At 43.2% G+C, this 25018-nt stretch overlaps 1 protein-coding gene across 1 annotated transcript in view; it reads left to right on the forward strand.

The window, feature by feature from the left end:
• LOC140194866 (diacylglycerol kinase theta) overlaps positions 1-25018 on the forward strand; it is a 240220-nt gene that overhangs the window by 91299 nt on the left and 123903 nt on the right. The window contains exons 8-9 of the mRNA XM_072252146.1: positions 11483-11583; positions 18126-18343. Coding sequence (XP_072108247.1) covers positions 11483-11583; positions 18126-18343 — 319 coding nt within the window. The remainder of the gene's footprint in view (positions 1-11482; positions 11584-18125; positions 18344-25018) is intronic.

Consider the following 25018-nt stretch of genomic DNA (forward strand, 5'->3'; position numbering starts at 1 on the left):
AGATTGATGGGCCAGATGGGCTAATTCTGCTCCAATGTGTTTTAGTCTTATGGTCTATTTTATCATGTGCCTTCAAGTTCTGTGAAACCTGATCCTTAATAATGGAATTGAACATCATCCCAACCACTGAAGTCAGGTTAACTGGCCTATAACTTCCTTTCTTCTGCCTCCCTCCCTTCTTGAAGAGTGGAGTGACATTTGCAATTTTCTAGTCCTCTGGCACCATGCCAGAGACCAAAGATTTTTGAAAAATCAATCCTAACGCCTTCACATTCTCCACTGCTTCCTCTTTCAGAACCTTGGGGTGCAGTTCATCTGGTCTGGGTGACTTACCAACAATACCTTCAGACCTTTCAGGTTTACAAACATCTCCTATCTGATACCAACTGCAGTCACTTTTGCCTCCTGAACACTTGTAATTCTGACATACTGCTGGTGTCTTTCACAGTGGAGACTGACACAGAATAGTTCACCTGCGGTTTATCTGTCTCCCATTGTGGCCTCTCCAGTGTCCTTTTCCAGCGGTGCAATGTCCACTTTCACATTTATTATATGCCCTCTATTTTGCAATCAGCTGATTGCTGTGTTATTAATCTGTACACGTCATCAGTTGTTCGGTGTTAACAGAAATATTAAGTGGTACCTATAAGTAACTGGACCACTGATGCCCATTTTAGGCTTTGTCCTCGCCATTCAGCTTCCGAACTCATTGCAGAATTGATCCAAGTGTCAATAATTGAATTCCATAGGTGAGGTGGGATAGATGCCTTTGTCAGTAATGAACCATTTGTCCAGTGTAGCATCAAAAACCTACTGTAAAACTGAACGGTTCAGAATGAAAGAGAATGATAACTATTGGCTGGAGTCCAACCTCACTCAGAGGAAGATGGCTGTTGGGGTCAATCATTGGGGGCCCATGTGTTTCAGGCTTCTTTATAACATCACCTCAGACCACTACTTCAATGGTTACATAACCAATTATCTTACCTCCATTATCAAATCCAAAGTGAGAGAATTAACCTACTTGAAGTGTAAATAAATGTTCGTACATGTTCGGCACAGCATTGTGGGCCGAAGGGCCTGTATTGTACTGTAGCTTTTCTATGTTCTAAATATTCCTTCCCTCCCGCATGGCCCTCCATTTTTCTGTCATCCATGTGCCAGAGGGTCGTGAACACAGCCCAGCACATCACACAAACCAATCTTCCGTCTGTGGACTCACTTAACACCGCACGCTGTTGGAGCAGTGCTGCCAGAATAATCAAAGATACGACCCACCCAGCCAACACACTTTTTGTCTCCCTTCCCTCCGGGAGAAGGTTCAGGAGCTTGAAGACTCGTACAGCCAGATTTGGGAACAGCTTCTTTCCAACTGTGATAAGACTGCTGAATGGATCCTGAACTGGATCTGGGCCGTACTCTCCAAATATCCAGACCTGCCTCTCAGTTTTTTTGCACTACCTTACTTCCCAATTTTTTATTTTCTATTTATGATTTATAATTTAAATTTTTAATATTTACTATCGATTTGTAATCCAGGGAGTGTGAAGTGCAGAATCAAATATCGCTGTGATGATTGTACGCTCAATTGTTTGGCGACAGTAAAGTATCTAAGAGTCTCTAATATGTTCCTAATGTATCTGCCTCTACCATCACCCCTGACAGCATGTTCCATGCACCCAGCACTCACCGTGTAAAAAAAAACTTCACCTCTGACATCCTACCGACACTTTCCTCCAATCTCCTTTAAAATTATGTTCCCTTGTTATTTGTTATTTCCACTCTGGGAAAACGTCTCTGACTATCCAATTTATTAATGCCTCTCATCATCTTGTACACCTCTATCAAGATGCCCAAATTTAATTGAATATTTTAAATTAAAATATATTAAAAATCATCATTTTAAAAAGGAAAATTAAATAGTTAAAACAAGTTTTTAATATTTTCCTCTTGCTTCTTAGACCATAAGATACAGGAGCAGAATTAGGCCATTTGGGCTATCGGGTCATGACTGATGCAATTTTCCTCTCAGCCCCAATCTCCTGCCTTCTCCCATATCCCTTCATGCCCTGACCAGTCAAGAATCTAGCAACCTCTGCCTTAAATATACATAGAGACTTGGCCTCCACAGCTGCCTGTGGCAAAGAATTGCACAGATTCACCACTCTCTAGCTAAAGAAATTCTTCCTGATCTCCATTCTAAAAAGACATCCCACTTCTCTAAGGCTGTGTCCTCTAGTCTTAGGCTCTCCACGTCCACTCAATCAAGACCTTTCACCATTTGATAGATTTCAATGAGGTCTCCCCACATTCTTCTGAATTCTAATCAATACAGGCTCAGAGCCATCAAATGCTCTTCTTATGACAAGCCATTCAATCCTGGAATTATATTTGTGAACCTCCTTTGAACTTTCTCCAGTTTCAGCATATTGTTTCTAAGATATGGACCCAAATCTGCTCACAATATTCCCAAGTGAGGCTTCACCAGTGCTTTATAAAGTCTCTACCTTACATCCTTGATTTTATATTCTGGTCCTCTTGAAATTAATGCTAACATTGCGTTTACTTTCCTCACCACAGACTCAATCTGCAAATTAACCTTCAGGAAATCCTGCACAAGGACTCCCAACTCCCTTTGCACTTCAGTTTTTTTTCTATTTTCTCTCCACTTAGAAAATAGTCAACCTTTCATTTTTTCTACCAAAGTGCATGACCATACACTTCCTGACACTGTATTCCATCTGCTATTCCTTTGCCCATTCTCCTGATCTAATGTCCTTCAGCAGCCTCTATTTCATCAACTACCTGCTTCTCCACCTACAACAAAGCAAAAATTAGCGGGAAGGTAGAGGATTGGGAGCAGACTCTATGGGCCAAGTGGCCGAGTTCTGCTCCTGTGTCTTATGGTCTTACCTTCATATAGTCTGCAAACTTTGCAACACAGCCATGAATTCCATCATTCAAATAATTGACATGTAACGTGAAAAGGATCGGTCCACTAGTCACCGGCAGCCAACCACTTTATTCCCACACTTAGCCTCCTGCCAGTCAACCACTACTTTATTCATGCTAAAAGGTTTCCTGTATTTCCACAGGCTTGTAGCTTGTTAAGCAGCTTTGTGTGTGGCACCTTGTCAAAGGCCTTCTGTAAATCCAAATACACAACATCAACTAATTCTCCTTTGTCTACCCTACCTGTTGTTTCTTCAAAGAATTCCAACAGATTTGTTAGGCAAGATTTTCTCTTGAGGAGGCCACGCTGACCTTGACCTATTTTATCATGTGCCTCCATGTACCTAAAGACTTCATCCTTGATAGTGGACTCCAACATCTTCCCAACCACTGAGGTCAGACTAACTGACATATAGCTTCCTTTATTCTGCCTCTTTCCCTTCTTGAAGAGTGGAGATAATTTGAAATTTTCCAGTCTTTCGGAACCATTACAGAAGCTAGTGATTCTTGAAACATCATTACTAATGCCTCCGCAATCTCTTAGCCATCTCTTTCAGAATGCTAGGTGTACACCATCTGGTCCAGGTGACTTACCTATGTTCAGACTTTTCAGCTTTCCAAGAACCTTCTCTCTAGTTATGGTAACTTCACACACTTGGAAGTTCCACCATACTGCTAGTGTCTTCCACAGTGAAAACTGATGGAAAATACTTATTCAGATCTTTCACCATTTCCTTGACCCCCATTACTACCTCTCCAGCATCGTTTTCCACCTTTCTGATATCCACTCTCGCCTCTCTTTTATGCCTTATTTATCTGAAGAAATTTTGGTTATCCTCTTTAATATTTTTGACTAGCTTACTTTTGGATTCCATCTTTACCTTCTTAATGACTTTTTTGTTGCCTTCTATTGGTTCTTAATCCTTTGTCCTTTTAATTCCACTGAAGTAAATTGGTTTCAGATTATGCTTTCGGCTGGACATGCCTGGCCCGATACTGATCCGTGCCTGTGAGACTGGGCAGTACGATGGGAAGAGCAGCTGTAGACTGTATTCCTTGGCCCGATACTGATCCGTGCCTGTGAGACTGGGCAGTACCATCAGCTGGATGGGAAGACCAGCAACAGACTGCGTTCCTCAGCTTGATGCTGATCGGTGCCATTGGGATTGGGCAGTTTGATGCGAAGAGCAGCTGTAGACAGTGTTCCCACGCCTGATAACTGATCTGTGCCAGTGAGATTAGGCAGTACCATTAGTCATAGTAGTCATAGTCATAGTCATACTTTATTGATCCCGGGGGAAATTGGTTTTCGTTACAGTTGCTCCATAAATAATATATAGTAATAGAACCATAAATAGTTAAATAGTAATATGTAAATTATGAAATAAGTCCAGGACCAGCCTATTGGCTCAGGGTGTCTGACCCTCCAAGGGAGGAGCTGTAAAGTTTGATGGCCACAGGCAGGAATGACTTCCTATGACGCTCTGTGCTGCATCTCGGAGGAATGAGTCTCTGGCTGAATGTACTCCTGTGCCCACCCAGTACATTATGTAGTGGATGGGGAACATTGACCAAGATGGCATGCAACTTGGACAGCATCCTCTTTTCAGACACCACCGTCAGAGAGTCCAGTTCCATCCCCACAACATCACTGGCCTTACGAGTGAGTTTGTTGATTTTGTTGGTGTCTGCTTTCCTCAGCCTGCTGCCCCAGCACACAACAGCAAACATGATAGCACTGGCCACCACAGACTCGTAGAACATCCTCAGCATCGTCCGGCAGATGTTAAAGGACCTCAGTCTCCTCAGGAAATAGAGACGGCTCTGACCCTTCTTGTAGACAGCCTCAGTGTTCCTTGACCAGTCCAGTTTATTGTCAATTCGTATCCCCAGGTATTTGTAATCCTCCACCATGTCCACACTGACCCCCTGGTTGGAAACAGGGGTCACCGGTACCTTAGCTCTCCTCATTAGCTCAATGGGAAGACCAGCAACAGAGTGTGTTGACAGATTTGACTTTAGCTTCACAACTGTTGGCATTGCAAGCAAGTGGTCAGTTTCTTTCTGTCCCTCACCTTTCCCAGGTCATCAACGTACAAATTCCCCCTAGTGTTAGTAATTAATGTGAATATTCTCTCTGAACAAGATGCATGATTGGTCATAGGAAGCTTAAGTAATTTTCATTCCGTCAGTGATTATTATTTTGATTAAACCTATCATTATTGGTGTCAGATTTAATATTATTTAGTATTGTGCCAAATTGATATGTTTATTAGATATACAACACAGACATCAGGTGAGAGGTACACATACGTTTAACTACAAAATGAAAGCATTCACAATTTCCGCAGTTGATCATGAGACGGTTCATCTCAGACTTGTGGGACAAACACAGCATTTCTCTGCATCCCAGACAACGCATCCCTTTTTGTGTGTTCATCCGACATTTTCATGACATTATTCTCCAAGATCCATTGCAGTGAGGGCTTCCCTTTCTGTGTGCATCCTAGACAGGCCGCGCTTCCTCTTTCTGTAAACGTCCCAGACAGGCCCCGCTTCCTCTTTCTGTAAATGTCCCAGACAGTCCCCTCTCCTTCTTTCTGTAAATGTCCCAGACAGTCCCCTCTCCCTCTTTCTGTAAACGTCCCAGACAGTCCCCTCTCCCTCTTTCTGTAAATGTCCCAGAGGGGGCCCCTCCGTTACTGTGTGTGCCCCTCACAGGGAGCCCCCTTTTCCGCGTGCATCCCACGCTGGGTCCCCCCCTTTTCCACATTTATCCCAGGCGGGGCCCCCGCTTTTCCTCGTGCGCCCCAGGCAGGCCCCCCCTTTCTACATGTATCCCACGCTGGGCACCCCCCCCTTTTCCACATTCATCCCAGGCAGAGGCCCCCCTTCCTGCATGTGTCCCAGGGAGGGGCCCCCCTTCCTGCGTGTGTCCCGGGGAGGGGCTCCCCCTTCCTGCGTGCGTCCCGGGGAGGGGCCCCCCTTTCTGCGTGCGTCCCGGGGAGGGGCCCCCCTTTCTGTGTGTGTCCCGGGGAGGGGCCCCCCCTTCCTGCGTGTGTCCCGGGGAGGGGCCCCCCTTCCTGCGTGTGTCCCGGGGAGGGGACCCCCCTTCCTGCGTGCGTCCCGGGGAGGGGCCCCCCTTCCTGCGTGCGTCCCGGGGAGGGGCCCTCCTTCCTGCGTGCGTCCCAGGTAGGGCCCCATTTCTGCGTGCGTCCCAGAGTAGGGCCCCATTTCTGCGTGTGTCCCAGGGAGGGGCCCTCCTTCCTGCATGCGTCCCAGGGAGGGGCCCTCCTTTCTGCGTGTGTCCCGGGGAGGGGTCCCCCTTCCTGCGTGTGTCCCGGGGAGGGGCCCCCCTTTCTGTGTGCGTCCCAGAGTAGGGCCCCATTTCTGTGTGTGTCCCAGGCAGGGCCCCCCTTCCTGCGTGCGTCCCAGAGAGGGGCCCCCCTTCCTGCGTGTGTCCCAGGGAGGGGCCCCCCTTCCTGTGTGCGTCCCATCCTATTTCTTCTGGTCTCAAATGAGACCATACCATTTTCAATGTGATCCATTTCATGCATCTTTGTTGCTTTGTGGTGGGATTATCAGTTGCTATTAGTATTTGTTTATGATTGTCACACATCCGAGATACAGCGAAAAACCTGTCTTGTATACTGTTCATACAGGTCAGATCACCGCACCGTGTATTGAGCTAGAACAATGTAAAGCTATAATAATGCAGAAAAAAGTGTAAAAGCTGCTGAGAATGTGCAATGCAGTTACCGAATGAAGTGCAAAATCATAACAAGCTGGATTGTGAGATCAAGAGTCCGTGTTACCGTGCTAAGCAACCCTTGAATAGTCATATAACAGTGGGGTAGAAGCTGTCCTTGAGCCTGGTGGGACGTGCTTTCAGGGCTTCTGTATCTTCTGCCTGATGGGGGAAGGGAGAAGAGCGAATGCCTGGGATGGATGGGGTCTTTGATTCTGCTGGAGTATGAGTAGAGTGCACGGACACGAGGTTGGCTCCTGTGACGTGTCCACAACTCGCAGTTTCTGCAGTCGCGTGCAGAGCAGTTGCTGTACCGAGTGTGATGCCTCCCTAATATGGCTGCAGTTTCATCTCCATTTTCTGTTTGGACCTGTTGTACAGCATCCCAGCCTTTGTTACTTCAGTCAGGGAACTGACTACTTCTCACAGTTCGTACACAGATCTCATTCCCTGTGTGGCCATATCTCTTCATTTATTTGTTTCCCTGTAACAGCCTGTGTCTTGAGTTACCTCTTAGTTCCATAATAACAGCCAGTTCCTCTGCTTACCGTTCAGTCATTGGATGCCATTAGAGATGTCGAGGGATAGCCTCATTGTTTCATATCTCACCACAATCAATTATACCAGTGAGATCTGAGTCTTGGTACAATGTCCCGGCTGGTGTAGCTGGCAGAATATTATTGCCTGTCCCATGCCAGTTTGGTTCATCCTATGATCAATCAATCCTGGTGATCTGCTCCTTGAATTAAATCAATATTGATTGTCATAGTTGTGTCTTAATTTTTTTTGTGATCTGGGCATTATTTGTTGTTGCTCCTGAATCTATCACATAGTAGAAATGTACAATGTGTGTTGGCTGAATATCCTTCCTGTTTCTAAAAAAAAATTTCAAGCTGTTGTTGTTTAGCAGGGAGCTGACTGTATTAAAATGCACCATCAGGAAACATCTTGTCCGACTTAGCAGATAGCCCTAGTCAGCTTGTGGAAAATCCTGTGCATGCACCTTGCTGAGTGCTTGATAATACGAAAGCCAAATATGATGCTGATAAAAATCTAGTCAGGAAGAAAAGAAAAGCTTACAAAAGGTTCAAAAAACTAGGTAATGATAGAGATCTAGAAAATTATAAGGCTAGCAGGAAGGAGCTTAAGAATGAAATTAGGAGATCCAGAAGGGGACATGAGAAGGCCTTGGTGGGCAAGATTAAGGAAAACCCCAAGGCATTCTACAAGTATGTGAAGAGCAAGAAGATAAAACGTAAGAGAATAGGACCAATCAAGTGTGACAGTGGAAAAGTGTGTATGGAACCGAAGGAAACAGCAGAGGTACTTAATGAATACTTTACTTCAGTATTCACTACGGAAAAGGATCTTGGCAATTGTTGGGATGACTTACAGCGAACTGAAAAGCTTGAGCATATAGACATTAAGAAAGAGGATGTGTTGGAGCTTTTGGAAAGCATCAAGTTGGATAAATCATCAGGACAGGATGAGATGTACAGGCTACTGTGGGAGGTGAGGGAGGAGATTGCTGAGCCTCTGGCTCTTTGTATCATCAATGAGGACGAGAGATGTTCCGGAGGATTGGACGGTTACAAATGTTGTTTCTTTATTCAAGAAAAGGAGTAGAGATACCCCAGGAAATTATAGACCAGTGAGTCTTACTTCAGTAGTTGTTAAGTTGACGGAGAAGGTCCTGAGAGGCAGGATTTATGAACATTTGGAGAGGTATAATATGATTAGGAATAGTCAGCATGGCTTTGTCAAAGGCAGGTGGTGCCTCATGAGCCTGATTGAATTTTTTGAGGATGTGACTAAACACATTGATGATGGTAGAGCAGTAGATGTAGTGTATATGGATTTCAGCAAGGCATTTGATAAGATACTCCAAGCAAGGCTTATGGAGAAAGTAAGGAGGCATGGGATCCATGGGGATTTTGCTTTGTGGATCTAGAACTGGCTTGTCCACAGAAGGCAAAGAGTGGTTGTAGACGGGTGATATTCTGCATGGAGGTTGGTGTGCCTCAGGGATCTGTTCTGGGCCCCCTACTCTTCGTGATTTTTATAAATGACCTGGATGAGGAAGTGGATGGATGGGTTAATGTACTTGCTGATGACGCAAAGGTTAGGGGTGTTTTGTGGATAATGTGGAGGGCTGTCAGAGGTTGCAGCGGGACATCGATAGGATGCAAGACTGTGCTGAGAAGTCTGCTATAACGATCTGTTAACTATTACCAATCTCCAAAACCAGGGAGTAAAGTGATATGTATAAACTTTTCAGATTTGTTTAATGGTTGCAGATTGGTGTTAGAGATGAATTTCATTATAGTGTTCTTGCCGATTCTGTTCGTCTATTTAAATTATTTTTTTTTTTATTAATCCTTTTTTTTAAATTTTCAATAGAGAAAAGGAAAAAAAAACCCCCCAAAGAAAACCCACCGTGCAACTAACTAAAAGCAAAGCAAAGCAATGGGCTAACTTGAAACCAAACAGAGTTAAAAAACTTAAAATCACGTCCTCAATCCCGACCTCCATTAAAAACAGTAAAAAAAAACGAAGGGTATATATTACATTAAATGAAAATATTGAATAAAAGATCTCCAGGTCTGTTCAAATTTAAATGAAGAGTCATAAAGGTTGCTTCTAATTTTCTCCAAATTCAAGCATAATATCGTCTGAGAAAACCAAAAAAAGGTAGTTGGGGCATTAAGCTCTTTCCAATGTTGTAAAATACATCTTTTCGCCATTAAGTAAGAAATGCAATCATTCTACGGGCTGAAGGAGAAAGATTACTGGAAATTTTAGGTAGTCCAAGGATAGCAGTAATAGGGTGAGGAGAGATATCTATATTCAATACCTTGGAAATAATATTAAAAATGTCTCTCCAAAAAGTTTCCAGAGTAGGACAAGACCAAAACATATGAGTTAAAGAAGCTATCTGCCCCGGACATTTATCACAAAAAGAATTAATATGAGAATAAAAGCGAGCTAATTTATCTTTGGACATATGTGCTCTATGAACAACTTTAAATTGAATTAGGGAATGTTTAGCACAGATAGAGGAAGTATTGACTGATTGTAAAATCTGCCCCCAATCATCCACGGAAATAATAGATCCCAATTCTTGTTCTCAATCTGACCTAATCTTATCAAATGGAGCTTTCCTAAGTTTCATAATAATATTATAAGTAATAGCCGATGCACCTTTCTGACATGGATTAAGGTTAATTATAGTATCTAAAATGTACGTAGGAGGAAGCATTGGAAAGGAAGAAAGTATAGTACTTAGGAAATTTCTAACTTGTAGATATCTAAAATGTATTCTTGATAAATTATATTTATTAGATAATTGTTCAAAAGACATAAGGGAACCATCTAAAAACAAATCCAAAAACTGTGAAATACCCTTAGTCTTCCAAATTTGAAAAGCACGATCTGTGAAAGAGGGAGGAAAAAATATGTTACCTAAAATAGGAATCGCTAGCCCAAATTGGTTAAGATCAAAAAATTTTCTGAATTGAAACCAAATACGTAAGGTATATTTAACTATCGGGTTAGACACCTGTTTAAGGCGTTTCAAATCAAAAGGAAGAGAGGAACCTAAAATAGAGCCAAGTGTATAGCCCTGAACAGATTGTAATTCCAAGGCTACCCATTTAGGAATGGATAGTATATCCTGGTCAAGTAACCAAAATTTCATATGTCGAATATTAATTGCCCAATAATAGAATCTAAAGTTAGGTAATGCTAAGCCTCCATCTCTCTCAGCTTTCTGTAAATGTACTTTACCCAGTCTCGGGTTTTTATTTTGCCAAATAAATGAAGAAATTTTTGAGTCAACTTTATCAAAAAAAGATTTTGGAACAAAAGTTGGTAATGCCTGAAATATATATAAAAATTTTGGCAAAAAAAACATCTTAACTGCATTAATACGACCAATCAAAGTTAAATATAAAGGAAACCATTTAGATGAAAGTTGAATAATATGGTCAATTAAGGGTAAAAAGTTAATCTTAAATAAATCTTTGTATTTACAAGTAATTTTAATCCCAAGGTATGAAAAATAATTATTAATCAATTTAAAAGGAAAGTTATGATATAAGGGAAGTTGTTTATTAATCGGGAAAAGTTCACTCTTACTAAGATTTAATTTATAACCTGAAAAAAGACCAAATTGTGCTAATAGCTCTAAAACAGCAGGGATGGATTTTTGGGGATTAGAAATATATAAAAGTAAGTCATCAGCATAGAGTGATATTTTATGGGACTTTAAGCCCTGAGTTATCCCAGTAATATTTGGAGATTCTCGAATGGCAATTGCAAGAAGTTCTAATGCAATATCAAATAATAAAGGACTAAGAGGACACCCTTGTCGAGTACCTCGAAAAAGAGGGAAAAAAGGTGAGCTTAAAGAGTTAGTACAGACCGAGGCCACAGGAGAATGATGGTAACAATTTAATCCAGGATATGAATTTCGAGCTAAAATTAAACATTTCAAGCACCTTAAATAAATAAGGCCATTCTACTCTATCAAAAGCTTTCTCAGCATCTAAAGAGATAACACACTCAGGAACATTTTGTGAGGGGGTATAAACAATATTTAACAGTGTACGAATGTTATAAAAAGAGTAACGACCTTTAATAAAACCTGTTTGGTCTTCCGAAATAATAAAAGGAAGTACTTTTTCTAATCTATTTGCTAATAACTTAGAAAAAACTTTAGAATCTATTCTAGTCTATTTGATAATGTTTCTGTTCTGTTTTATTGATGTTGCCTTTATTTAGGTAAACAGACCTTAAAGATATTTGATGGAAATGACACTGTGAAGCGGAATCAATTTCGACTGATTACTGTTCCACGAATTTCAAAATCAGAAGAAGTAGTGGTAAGTCCGTTCAAGAATCAAACCTCAATTAGGAAGGTGAACTTTCACTTAAAATTTAGATGATTTTGCTCACATAACTTTTATAATGAAATTGTGCTATTTGTAGAAGCCCTTTCAGGCATTTTTCCTTCATCTTTAGCAGCAGGTGAGGTTCTAGAGGTTGGAATGTGGTATTATTGTGTAAAAACGGGTGGCAAAAGCAGGCCAGTGAAGCCTGCTACCTGCGTACAGACAGAACCTAAAGAGCACGGCTCCAGAGATCGGGACAACCAAAAGGTGGTCACGGGAGGCTGAGGAATGGTTACAGGATTGCCTTGAGTCAGTGGACTGGGCCGTGTTGAAGAACTCATCTGAGGACCTGAATGACTACACAAGGTTTGTTACAGATTTTATTCAAACAGCTGTGGATATGTGAGTCCCTGCAAAGTTGTTCAGGGTTTTCCCCAGTCAGAAGCCCTGGATGGACAATGAAATCCAGAATCTGCTGAGAGTCAGATCAGAGGCATTCAAATCTGGAGATCAAGAATGCTACAAGAAGTGCAGGTATGATCTCCGGAAAGCCATCTCTCGGGCGAAGTGGAGAATCCGGGCTAGACTGGAATCAATGAGGGATGCTCGACAGCTGTGCCGGGGTTTGAAAGCCATAACTCCCTACAAAGCTAAATCTTGTGACATGGGGGACAACAGAGCTTTGCTTCCGGATGAGCTCAATGCCTTCTATGCTCGCTTTAACCACCAGATCAGAGAGGAACCATCATGCACCCCCATGTCTCCTGGTGATCCTCTGGTGTCAGTATCTGAAGATGATGAGTGGGCTGCCTTCAAGAGAATGAATCCAAGGAAAGCATCCGGCCTGGACGGAGTACCTGACTGAGTACTGAGGAGCTGTGCTGACCAACTGGCTGGTGTATTCACGAATATCTTACACCTCTCACTCCGGCTGTGTGTGGTACCCACCTGCTTAAAGCAGGCTTCAATCATACCAGTGCCCAAGAAGAGCATGATATCCTGTCTAAATGACTGTCGCCCATCCTCAGTGATGAAATGCTTTGAGAGGCTGCTGTTGGAGCCTGAAAACCTCCTTGAACAATTGGATCCTGGATTTCCTCACTTGTCGACCCCAGTCAGTTTGGATTGGCAAGAACATCTCCTCCAGAATATTCTTCAACTCAGGAGCACCACAGGGATGTGTACTTAGCCCCCTGTTCTACTCGCTTTACACCTATGACTGTGTGGCTCAGTACAGCTCCAACACCATATACAAGTTTGTTGATGACACCACTGTTGTGGGTTGTATCAAAGGTGGTGATGTATCAGCACACAAGAGAGAGAGAGATTGAAAACTTATTTGAGTGATGTAATAACAACAACCTCTCACTCAATGTCAATACGACCAAGGAACTGATTGTAGACTTCGGGAAAGGGAAACCAGAGATCCAACATCGGAGGTTAAAAGGTGCAGAGGGTCAATGACTTTAAATTCTTGGTGTCACCATCTCAGAGGACTTGTTCTGGACCTGTCATATAAATATAACTGTGAAGAAAGCATGACAGCACCTCTCCTTCCTCAGGAGTCTGTGGAGGCTTGGCATGTCATCGAAAACGTTGGCAAACATCTATAGATATGTGGTGGGAGGTGTGCTGGCTGGCTGCATTACAGGAACACCAGTGCCTTTGTACGGAAATCCTACAAAAGGTAGTGGATTTGGCCCAGTACATCACGGGTAAAACCCTCTCAACCATTGAGCACATCTACATGAAACAACGAAACATAGAAAACCTACAGCACAATACAGGCCCTTCGGCCCACAATACTGTGCTGAACATGTACTTACTTTAGAAATTACCGAGGGTTACCCATAGCCCTCTATTTTTCTAAGCTCCATGTACAAAACATTACCATAGAAAAGCAGTGTCCATCACAAAGATCCTCACTCACCCAGACAATGCTGTTTTCTCGCTGCTGCCATGTGGTAGAAGGTACAGGAGCCCCAGGACTTGTACTTCCAGGTTCAAGACAGTTACTACCCTTCAACCTTCAGGCTCTTAAACAAAAGGGAATAACTACACTCATTTAAGGACTTCGTTAAATTGTTATTTCATACTCGTTATTTATTGCTATTTATTTATATCTGCATTTGCTCATTTTGTTTACAGTTAACAGTTCCTGATGTTTACAGTTACTGTTCTATAGATTTGCTAAGTATGCCCGCAGAAAAAGAATCTCAGGGTTGTAGGTGGTGACATGTATGTACTCTGATAATAAACTTTACTTTGGACTTTGAACTTTGGTGGTAAATTGTTGGAGGGGATTCTGAGCAATAGGATCTACCAACATTTGGAGATTAAGGACAGTCAGCACTGCTTTGTGCTTGGGAAGTTGTGTCTGACAAATTTATTGTTCTTTGAAGAGGTAACCAAGAGGGTAAGTGAGGGTAGGCAGTGGCTTTGGGTCAGGGATGTCTCTGATCGCGTGCACAGCATTCTGAAGTGGGAGGGTGATCAGCCAGATGTCATGGTACACATCGGTACCAATGACGTAGGAAGAAAGAGTGAGGAGGTCCTGAAGAGTGAGTATAGAGAGCTTGGTAGGAAGTTGAGAAGCAGGACCTCGAGGGTGGTAATCTCAGGATTGCTACCTGTGCCACATGCCAGTGAGGGTAAGAATAGGATGCTCTGGTGGATGAACACATGGCTGAGGAACTGGTGTAGGGGCAGGGTTTCAGATTTCAAGATCATTGGGACCTCTTCTGGGGTAGGAGGGACCTGTACAAGAGAGACGGGTTACACCTGAACTACAAGGGGACCAATATCCTTGCAGGGAGGTTTGTTAGTGCTTTTGGGGAGGGTTTAAACTAGATTTGCAGGGGGATGGGAACCAGAGTGCCAGAGTAGCCCTGGAGGACACCTACAGCTCTCGCTGCCTAAGGAAAGCTACAAGCATCTGTAAGGACAATACACACTCATGCAATCATCTGTTTGAACTTCTTCCATCTGGCAGACGTTATAAGATTTTCTATGCTCGCACCTCTAGACTGAAAAATAGCTTTCTCCCCAGAGCTATAATTGCTCTGAACCAATCAATCAAGCATCATCCATAAATTTGTTATATTGCTACTTTAATACTGGTTTTATGGCTGTCCTGCATCTGAGTTGTGCTTTTGCACTGCTGGACATTGCTTGTACTGGCTGGTTACTTGATTTTATTTATTGTTTATTTACTTTATTTGTTGTTTTATAGCATTGAGTACGAGAGTTGCAAACTCATTTTCGCTGTGTTGGTGCATGACAAATTGTACTGTGCAATGACAATAAAGCTATTTCATTTCAGATAGTAGAGTGGGGGTGAAAATAAATGATGTTAAAAGTTCATGCAAAGTCACAAATAGAAGGGTTCTGTGTGGTGGTAATAATCTTCTGAAGTGTCTCTATTTCAAGGCAAGGAGTATTGTGGGTCAGGCTGACGAGCTGAGGGTGTGGATTGACATGTGGAATTACGACACTATAGCCATTAGTGAAACTTGGCTACAGGAGGGGCAGGACTGGCAGCTTAATGTTCCCAGGTTCCGATGCTTCAGACGTGATAGAGGCAGAGGAATGAAGGATGGGGGTGGTGTTGGCATTGCTAGTCAGGGAAAATGTTACAGCAGTGCTCAGGCAGGACAGATTAGAGGGCTTGTCTACCGAGGCCATATGGGTGGAGCTGAGAAACAAGAAAGGTATGACTACATTAATGGGGTGTATTATAGACCACCCAGTAGGCAGCGAGAATTGGAGGATCAAATCTGCAGAGAGATAGCAGACAACTGCAGGAAACATAAAGTTGTGATAGTAGGGGATTTTAATTTTCCACATATTGATTGTGACTCCCATACTGTCAAAGGTCTAGACGGGTTAGAGTTTGTAAAATGTGTTCAGAAAAGTTTTCTAAATCAATATATCAATGTACCAACTTGAGAGGATGCAATATTAGATGATCTATTAGGATTGGGGCAGGTTGTTCTCTGGCGAGGATGTGATTGGTAAGTGGGAAACCTTCAAAGGAGAAATTTTGAGAGTGCAGGGTTTGTATGTTCCTGTCAGGATTAATGACAAAGTGAATAGATAAGGAACCTTGGTTCTCAAGGGGTATTAGAAGTCTGATAAAGAAGAAAAGAGAGATGTATGACATGTATAGGAAAAGGAGCAAATATGGTGCTTGAGGAGCATAAAAAGTGCAAAAAAATACTTAAGAAAGAAATCAGGAGGGCTGAAAGAAGACATGAGATTGCTTTGGCAGTCAAGGTGAAGAATAATCCAAAGAGCTTCTACAGGTGCATTAAGTGCAAAAGGATTGTAAGGGATAAAATTGGTTCTCTTGAAGATCAGAGTGGTCGGCTATGTATGGAACCAAAAGAAATGGGGGAGATCTTAAATGGGTTTTTTGCGTCTGTATTTACTCAGGAAACTGGCATGAAGTCTATGGAATTAAGGGAAACAAGTAGTGAGGTCATGGGACCCATACAAATTGAAGAGGAGGAGGTGCTTGCTACCTTGAGGCAAATCAGAGTAGATAAATCCCCAGGACCTGACAGGGTATTCCCTCGGACCTTGAAGGAGACGAGTGTTGAAATTGCAGGGGCCCTGGCACATATACTTAAAATGTCGGTATCTATGGCTGATGTGCTGGAGGATTGGAGGGTAACTCATGTTGTTCTGTAATATAAAAAAGGCTCTAAAAGTAATCCGGGAAATTATAGGCTGGTAAATTTGCCGTTGGTCAAACTTATATAAATTATTGGAAGGAGTACTAAGAGATGGGATCTACAAGTATTTGGATAGACAGGGACTTATTAGGGAGAGTAAACATGGCTTTGTGTGTGGTAGGTCATGTTTAACAAATCTATTAGAGTTTTTCGAGGAGGTTACCAGGAAAGTGGATGAAGGGAAGGCAGTGGATATTGTCTACATGGACTTCAGTAAGGCCTTTGACAAGGTCCCGCATGGGAGGTTAGTTAGGAAAATTCAGTCGCTAGGTATACATGGAGAGATGGTAAATTGGATTAGACATTGGCTCAATGGAAGAAGCCAGAGAGTGGTAGTAGAAAATTGCTTCTCTGAGTGGAGGCCTGTGACCAGTGGTGTACCACAGGGATCAGTGCTGGGTCCATTGTTATTTATCATCTGTATCAAAGATCTGGATGATAATGTGGTAAGTTGGATCAGCAAATTTGCTGATGATACAAAGATTGGAGATGTAGTGGACAGTGAGGAAGGTTTCCAAAGCTTGCAGAGGGATTTGGACCAGCTGGAAAAATGGGATGAAAAATGGCAGATGCAGTTTAATACAGACAAGTGTGAGGTATTGCACTTTGGAAGGACAAACCAAGGTAGAGCATACAAGGTAAATGATAGGGCATTGAGCAGTCGAACAGAGGGATCTGGGAGTACAGATACAAAATTCCCTAAAAGTGGCGATATAGGTAGATAGGGTCGTAAAGAGACCTTTTGGTACATTGGCTTTTATAAATCAAAGTATTGAGTATAAGAGCTGGAATGTTATGGTGAGGTTGTATAAGGCATTGGTGAGGCTGAATCTGGAGTATTGTGTTCAGTTTTGGTCACCAAATTACAGGAAGGATATAAATAAGGTTGAAAGAGTGCAGAGAAGGTTTACAAGGATGTTGCCGGGACTTGAGAAACTCAGTTACAGAGAAAGGTTGAATAGGTTAGGACTTTATTCCCTGGAGCGTAGAAGAATGAGGGGAGATTTGATAGAGGTATATAAAATTATGATGGGTATAGATTAAGTGAATGCAAGCAGGCTTTTTTCACTGAGACTAGGGGAGAAAAAAACCAAAGGACATGGGTTAAGGGTGAAGGGGGAAAAGTTTAAAGGGAATATTGGGTGGGGCTTCTTCACACAGAGAGTGGTGGGAGTGTGGAATGAACTGCCAGATGAAGTGGTAAATGCGGGCTCACTTTTAACATTTAAGAAAAACTTGGACAGGTACGTGGATGAGAGGTGTATGGAGGGATATGGTCCAGGTGCAGGTCAGTGGGACTAGGCAGAAAAATGGTTCAGCACAGCCAAGAAGTGCCAAAAGGCCTGTTTCTGTGCTGTAATGTTTTATGTTCTATGAAAAAATAAGCATGAACCATTACATTTCACAATGTAATATTTTTACAGAACTGGTCAATGTTGCCCCCGATGTTGACTTGTACCCATTTTAGAGCAGATCATATTTTCAAGCTTTCAAGTTTAGGAATGATTAGATTTAGGGATACAGCATTGTAACAGGACATTCCATCCCAACAAGCCTGTGCTGCTCACTTACACTGATGTAACCATTTAACTAACTAACCAATCTGGCTTTGGACTGCGGGAGAAACCCACGTGATCGTGGGGAGAGCATGCCAACCCTTTACGAAGAGCAGCAGAATTGAACGCGGATCACTGTACACTCACCACTACACTAGTACCTTTGTGGCAATGAGAGTGTGATGTGGGAGTTCTTGACTTTGGGTAAATGATAACTTGTTTCTGTGGATCTGTTTCATAGGAAGCTGCACTGAGAACATATTACATTCCCGATAATCCTCAGGACTATGAACTTCAAATGTTGACCCAGGACTCCTCGTTTGATGACATCAACAGTAATGGAGGCCAGATGGACAATCGGAAGCTGCCAGTATTCCGGGACACTATACCTGAAGCATGGGTGTTGCGTGCAAAGCCAAATGCGTCCGAAATAGTCCAAATTTATCCTGGATGGTTGAAGTAAGTTGTTTTCTTCAGTATGCAAAATGATAGGTCTGGTCAGCAGGTTGTGATTCTAAATTGGAGAAAAGACAATTTTTATGGTATCAGAAAGGATCTGGCAAGTGTGGATTGGGATGTGCTGTTTTCTGGCAAAGGTGTACTTGGTAAGTGGGAGGCCTTCAAAAGTGCAACAGGTTATGCTGTATGTATTTCATTTAGCAATTCTGTGCGAACAGTCTGTTTTGCTTTCAGCCTGTCTGGGTTATTACTGAAGGTAAGGGATGATGAAGAATGTGTATCATCTACTTAGGATGATGGAACTGGGGGGAGGTTTTTCTGGTGAGGGACACTAAGGTTGGGCGTGGGGCTTTTGTTTGGTGGGAGATGGAGAGAGAAGACGCTGGAGAGAACAGGTCGTAGGATTCGACCCGGAGTGGGATCGTGACTTGATGAAGGCAGGGGCTGAGATCGATTAAGGATCAGTGAATATGGTGAAACGTTGAGCTCCATTGGGCACACTTGACTGTTTAATTAAAATGGGACCTTTTTTTTTTCTTTACTAAACCTTCAGTTAAGATTCATAAATATTATTCCTTTAATCGTATGCAGTGTACCACCTGTAATTTCCTGGCACTAATTTGTAACAGGGTAGCAAATTACACAGCATCCACACAAACCAGGGTTTGGCTGGGAGAGCCGTATCAATGTCATGAGTTTGGCAGGACCCGAGAGTGTCTTCTCTAGAATTACGCAGACACGGAAACCGGGGGCTTCACTTGGTTTTCATGAGATATGGAGGCTCTGGCTGAGAGATAAAGGGAGGCTCATTGCAAGTATAGGCAAGTAAGAATGAATAAGAAATGCAAGAGGACACTTAAGAAAGAAATCAGGAGGGCCAGAAGGAGGCATGAGGTTGCCCAAGCAGACCAGGTGAAGGAGAATTCTAGAGACTCTACAGATAGGTTAAGAGTAAAAGGATTGCAAGGGACAAAATCGGTCTTCTCCAAGGTCAGAATGGTAATCCATGCGTAGAGCCAAAAGAGATGGGGGCGATCTTAAATGAATTTTTGCACCTGTATTTACTCAGGAGATGGACACAGAGCATACAGAAGTGAGACAAAGTAGCATCGACTTCATGGACCTTACACAAATTACAGAGGAGGAGGTGTTAGCTGTCTGGAAGCAAATTAAGCTGGATAAATCCCCAGGGCCTGAGAAGATGCTCCCTAGGACCCTAGGGGAGGCAGGTGCAGAAATTGCATGGGCCCTACCAGAGATATTTAAATCATCTTTAGTGTCAGATGAGCTTCTTATAGGATTGGAGGATAGCTAATGTTGCTCTGCTCTTTAAGAAAGGCTGCAAAATTAAACCAAGAAATTGTAGGCCAGTGAGCCTGACATCAGCAGTTGGAAGGTTATTGGAAGGTATTCTAAGGGATTGGACTAACCAGGGTAGGTCTCACATAGTGAATCTTACACAGGTCATTGAGTACATTAGAAAAAAGGGATTTGAGAATACAGGTCCATAATCCAGTGAAAGTTGCAGCACAGGTATATAGGGTTGTAAAGAAAGCTTTTGGCACATTGGCCTTCATAAATCAAAGTAGTTAGTACAGGAGTTGGGATGTTATTTTGGAAGTTGTGTAAGATGTTGGTGAAGCCTGTGTGCAGTTTTGGTCACCCACGATCAGGAAAGATACAAACAAGACCATAGGACATAAGAGCAGAATTAGGCCATTCAGCCCGTCGAGTCTGCTCCACCATTCTATCATGGCTGATCCCGGATCCCACTCAATCCCATAATTCTCGCCATATCCTTTGATGTCCTGACTAATTAAGAAATGATCAAGTTCCACTTTGAATATACACAAGGACTTGCCCTCAAATGCACTCTGTGGCAGAGTATTCCAAGGATTCGCTAATCCCTGGCTAAAAAAAATGCTCCTTATCTCTGTTTGAAAGTTCGATCCTAATTTTGAGGCTGTGCCCTCCAGTTTTGGGTACCTCACCATAGGAAACATCCTCCTCACATCCACCTTATCGAGTGCTTTCAACATGCAGTAGATTTCAGTGAGATCCTCCCGCATTCTTCTAAATTCCAATATATACAGGCTAAAAGATACCAAATGCTCCTCATATGTTAACCCATTCATTATTGAAATCATCCTCGTACATTCAGCCAGAGACTCATTCCTCCGAGATGCAGCACAGAGCGTCATAGGAAGTCATTCCTGCCTGTGGCCATCAAACTTTACAACTCCTCCCTTGGAGGGTCAGACACCCTGAGCCGATAGACTGGTCCTGGATTTATTTTGTAATTTACTGGCATAATTTACATATTACTATTTAACTATTTATGGTTCTATTACTATTTATTATTTATGGTGCAACTGTAACGAAAACCAATTTCCCCCGGGATCAGTAAAGTATGACTATGACTATGTAAACCTCCTCTGGATTTTGTCCAGTGACAATGCATCCTTTCTGAGATAAGGGGCCCAAAGCTGTTGACAATACTCCTAGTGTGGCCTGACTAGTGTTTTATAAAGCCGCAACATTATCTTCTTGCTTTTATATTCTATTCCCTTTGAAATAAATGCCAACATTTTATTTGTCTTTTTTACCACAGACTCAACCTGTAAATTAACCTTCTGGGAGTCTTGCACCAGGACTCCCAAGACATTATTCCTGTGACCAAAGTGCATTATCATACATTTTCCAACGCTGTATGCCATCTGCCAATTTTTGCTCATTCTTCCAATTTGTCTAAGTCCTGCTGCAATCACACTGCTTCCTCAGTACTACCTACCCCTCCACCTATCTTTGTATCATCCACAAACTTTGCTACAAGGCCCTCAAATCCATTATATAATCATTCATAAACAATGTGAAAAGCAGCAGTCCCAATACCTGACAAACACCACTAGTCACCGGCAGCCAACCAGAAAAAGTCCCCTTTTATTCCCACTCACTGCCTCCCGCCTGTCAGCTATTCCCCTATCCATGCCAGTATCTTTCCTGTAACACCATAGGATTTTATCCTGTTAAGCAGCCTCATGTGTGGCATCTTATCACATGCCTTCTGAAAATCCAAGTAAGTGACATCCACTGCCTCTCCTTTGTGCACCCTGCTCGTTACTTCCTCGAAGAACTCTAACAGATTTGTCAGGCAAGATTTCCCTTTACAGAAACCATGCTGACTTGCACTTGTTTTATCATTAGTCTTCAAGTATCTTGAAAACTCATCCTTAATAGATAGATAGATATACTTAATTAATCCCGAGGAAAATTTGGTTTCGTTACAGCCGCACCAACCAAGAATAGAGCGTAAATATAGTAATACAAAAAACCCCAACAATCAAACAACAAAATGCAAACTTGCCAGATGGAAAATAAGTCCAGGACCAGTCTATTGGCTCAGGGTGTCTGACCCTCCACGGGAGGAGCTGCACGTTCGATGGCCACAGGCAGGAACAACCTCCCGTGCCGCCCAGTGTTGTATCACGGTGGAACATGGCCAAGTCCAACAGTAAAAAGTTCAATATCCAGTCTGCAAACGCGTTCCTTGATCGTAATATACCCCGGATTGCACCATCTGTTGTTAACCAGATCAGTAAGCACCCAGCTCCTTTACGCTTACCGCTATCAGCACCTTCCCAACCACTGAGGTTAGGCTAACTGGCCTATAATTTCCTTTCTTTTGCCTTCTCTTATCCACCTTAAGACCTTTCAGTTTGCCTGGCACTTTTCCCTTTGTAATAGCAATGGCACTCACTCCTGCTCCCTGACACTCGCGGACCTCTGGCACACTGCTAGTGTCTTCCACAGTGAAGACTGATGCAAAGTACCCATTCAGTTATCTGCTGTTTCTTTGTCCTCCATTACTACCTCACCAGCATCATTTTCCAGTGATCAACCCTCACCTCCCTTTTACTCTTTTTATAACTGAAAAAACTTCTGGTATCTTTTAGAATGATTGGCTAGTCTGCCCTCATATTTCACCTTTTCCCTTCTAGTTGCCTTTTGTTGGATTTTAAAAGCTTCCAAATCATCTGACTTCCCACTCACTTTTGCTACCTTATATACCCTTTCCTTGGCTTTTATGCAGTCCTTAACTTCCCTTGTCAGCCATGAATTGCCTACCCCTGCCAAATGAGAACAACAACTTCTGTTGGACATGTTTATCTTGTGCCTTGTGAACTGTTCCCAGAACTATAGCCATCTCTGCTTTGCCATCATCCCTGCCAGTATCCAGGTTCTGGGTCAGTCTGTACCTCTTGTCCCAGAGGCAGCAGGTGATTCCGATGGATAATCTTGAGAGGCCCATTCCCATTCTCTGGTTTCACCCGGAAAGCTAGTATGTTTGGCATCTGACTCTCCACCACAGAGGGCGTAGACATCCAGCGGTCAGCCAGCTTATGCTTCCCAGGTAGCCCCAAGTTCTTTATGAGGACTCGGTCTCCCGGCAGGAGCTGGGAGAACCTTACCTTTTGATCATACCTCCTCTTATTTACTTGATTCTGCTTGGGAGCCGCGACCTCAGCTAATTCATAAGTCTCTTACAGCTGTCTTCTCATATCAGACACATACTTAAGATAAGTCTTCTGTGGTATGTCTTCCTCGCCAGTCCCAAAACAAAGGTCGATGGGCAACCTCACCTCGCGTCCAGATAATATGGCAAGTACCCGGTAGCTTCATTTCGTGTACAGTTGTAGCAGTGGACCAGATGTCCAGTATGTTGACTCCACTTGTTCTTTTTGCTGATCTCCAAGGTCCCGAGAATGTCTAGCAAGGTCCGATTAAACCTCTCAGGCTGGGGATCACCTTGCGGGTAATAAGGAGTAGTCCTCGACCTCTCGACTCCGAGCATGCTCAGTAACTCCTGTATGAGCCTACTCTCGAAATCCCGTCCCTGGGAAGGCCATAATAAATGAAATACTTCTCCCTCAGCTACAGAAGCCTGAAGGCCCACAGTTAGCGATTCAGGAACAGCTTCTTCCCTCTGTCATCCGATTCATAAATGGACATTGAAGCTTTGGACACTACCTCACTTTATTTTAATATACTGTTTTTGCACATTTTTCTTAATCTATTCAATATACGTATACCGTAGTTGATTTACTTGTCTATTTATTATTTTTATTTTATTTATTAATATTTTTTCTCTGCTATATTATGTATTGCATTGAACTGCTGCAGCTAAGCTAACACATTCCATGTCACATGCCGGTGATAATAAACCTGATTCTGATTCATTAACACTTTGGCCACTGTGGACACCCTCTGGTCCTTGGTAGGGAAAGCTTGCGCGTATCTGGCGTAGTGATCCATGATGACTGAGACATGCTGGCATCTGGCTCTATTGACAGGAGATCCATAGCCACCAGGTCAAGTGACCCTGCTCTGCAAGTGGGACAACTGAGCGGCCCTTACAGGCAGCGTCTTCCTCCGCATACATCAAATGCACTTGCAGTATTCTTCGACCTCTGGCGTCATCCGAGGCCAGTAGAACCTTGAATCCATAGGTCTTGTCACCACCCCAAATGTCCAGAATCATCATGAGGTGACTTCAACACAATCCCCCAATACTTCTCAGGCAGAACCAGCTGGGAACGCCGAGGTCGGTTCGGAGGTGATGTGACCCGGTATAGGATCTGGTTCCTCAGCTCCAACCTGGGCCATTCTCTCAGTAATGGAGGCACCGCAGCGTGTTTCGTCTTCTCTGCCTGAGCCATGTCTCTCTTTTCGACCACTGACCAAATGGTACCGATGCCCGGGACATCTCACTGAGCGGCTGCCACTTCCCCAGGACCCAATTCAGGTATCTAGTTTGTCTTCAGAGCAGTCAGGTTACAGTAAACTTGTGGAATGGCGTCATCAGAAGCTCCCAGTTGATCCACTGCTCGATCTTGCCCTTGCTTTCCATCTGCCTTCACCATGATGGCAAACTGACACATGCCCTTCACCCCCGGGACAGGAACGCTCTCCCACTCCTCATCCCTGACCAGTCCTTCATGCGCACGTCGGGACAAATCATCGGCATCAATGTTCCTACTTCCCAGCCGGTACTTCAGGCTGAAATCAGAGGCAGACAACGCCGCCAACCACCGATGGCCTGTGGCAATTTCGCCGAGGTCAGGATACAAGTTAGGGGATTGTTGTCCACCCTCACCGCAAACTTGGCACCATAGAGGTAGTCACTCAGCTTATCCACCACAGCCTATTTCAATGCCAGAAACTCCAATTTGTGCATGGGATAGTTTTTATCAGAGGGTGACAGACTCCGGCTGACAAACGCAACAGGTAGGGTTATGCACTTTGGCTGAAGAAATAAACGGGCAGACTATTATTTAAATGGGGAGAGAATTCAAAGTTCTGAGATGCAACGGGACTTGGGAGTCCTCGTACAGGATACCCTTAAGGTTAACCTCCAGGTTGAGTCGGTGGTGAAGAAGGCGAATGCAATGTTGGCATTCATTTATAGAGGAATAGAGTATAGGAGCAGGGATGTGATGTTGAAGCTCTATAAGGCGCTGGTGAGACCTCACTTGGAGTACTGTGGGCAGTTTTGGTCTCCTTATTTAAGAAAAGATGTGCTGACGTTGGAGAGGGTACAGAGAAAATTCACTAGAATGATTCCAGGAATGAGAGGGTTAACATATGAGGACCGTTTGTCCGGTCTTGGACTGTATT

The sequence above is a fragment of the Mobula birostris genome, chromosome 3 (assembly GCF_030028105.1).
Source record: "Mobula birostris isolate sMobBir1 chromosome 3, sMobBir1.hap1, whole genome shotgun sequence".
Taxonomy (NCBI): domain Eukaryota; kingdom Metazoa; phylum Chordata; class Chondrichthyes; order Myliobatiformes; family Myliobatidae; genus Mobula; species Mobula birostris.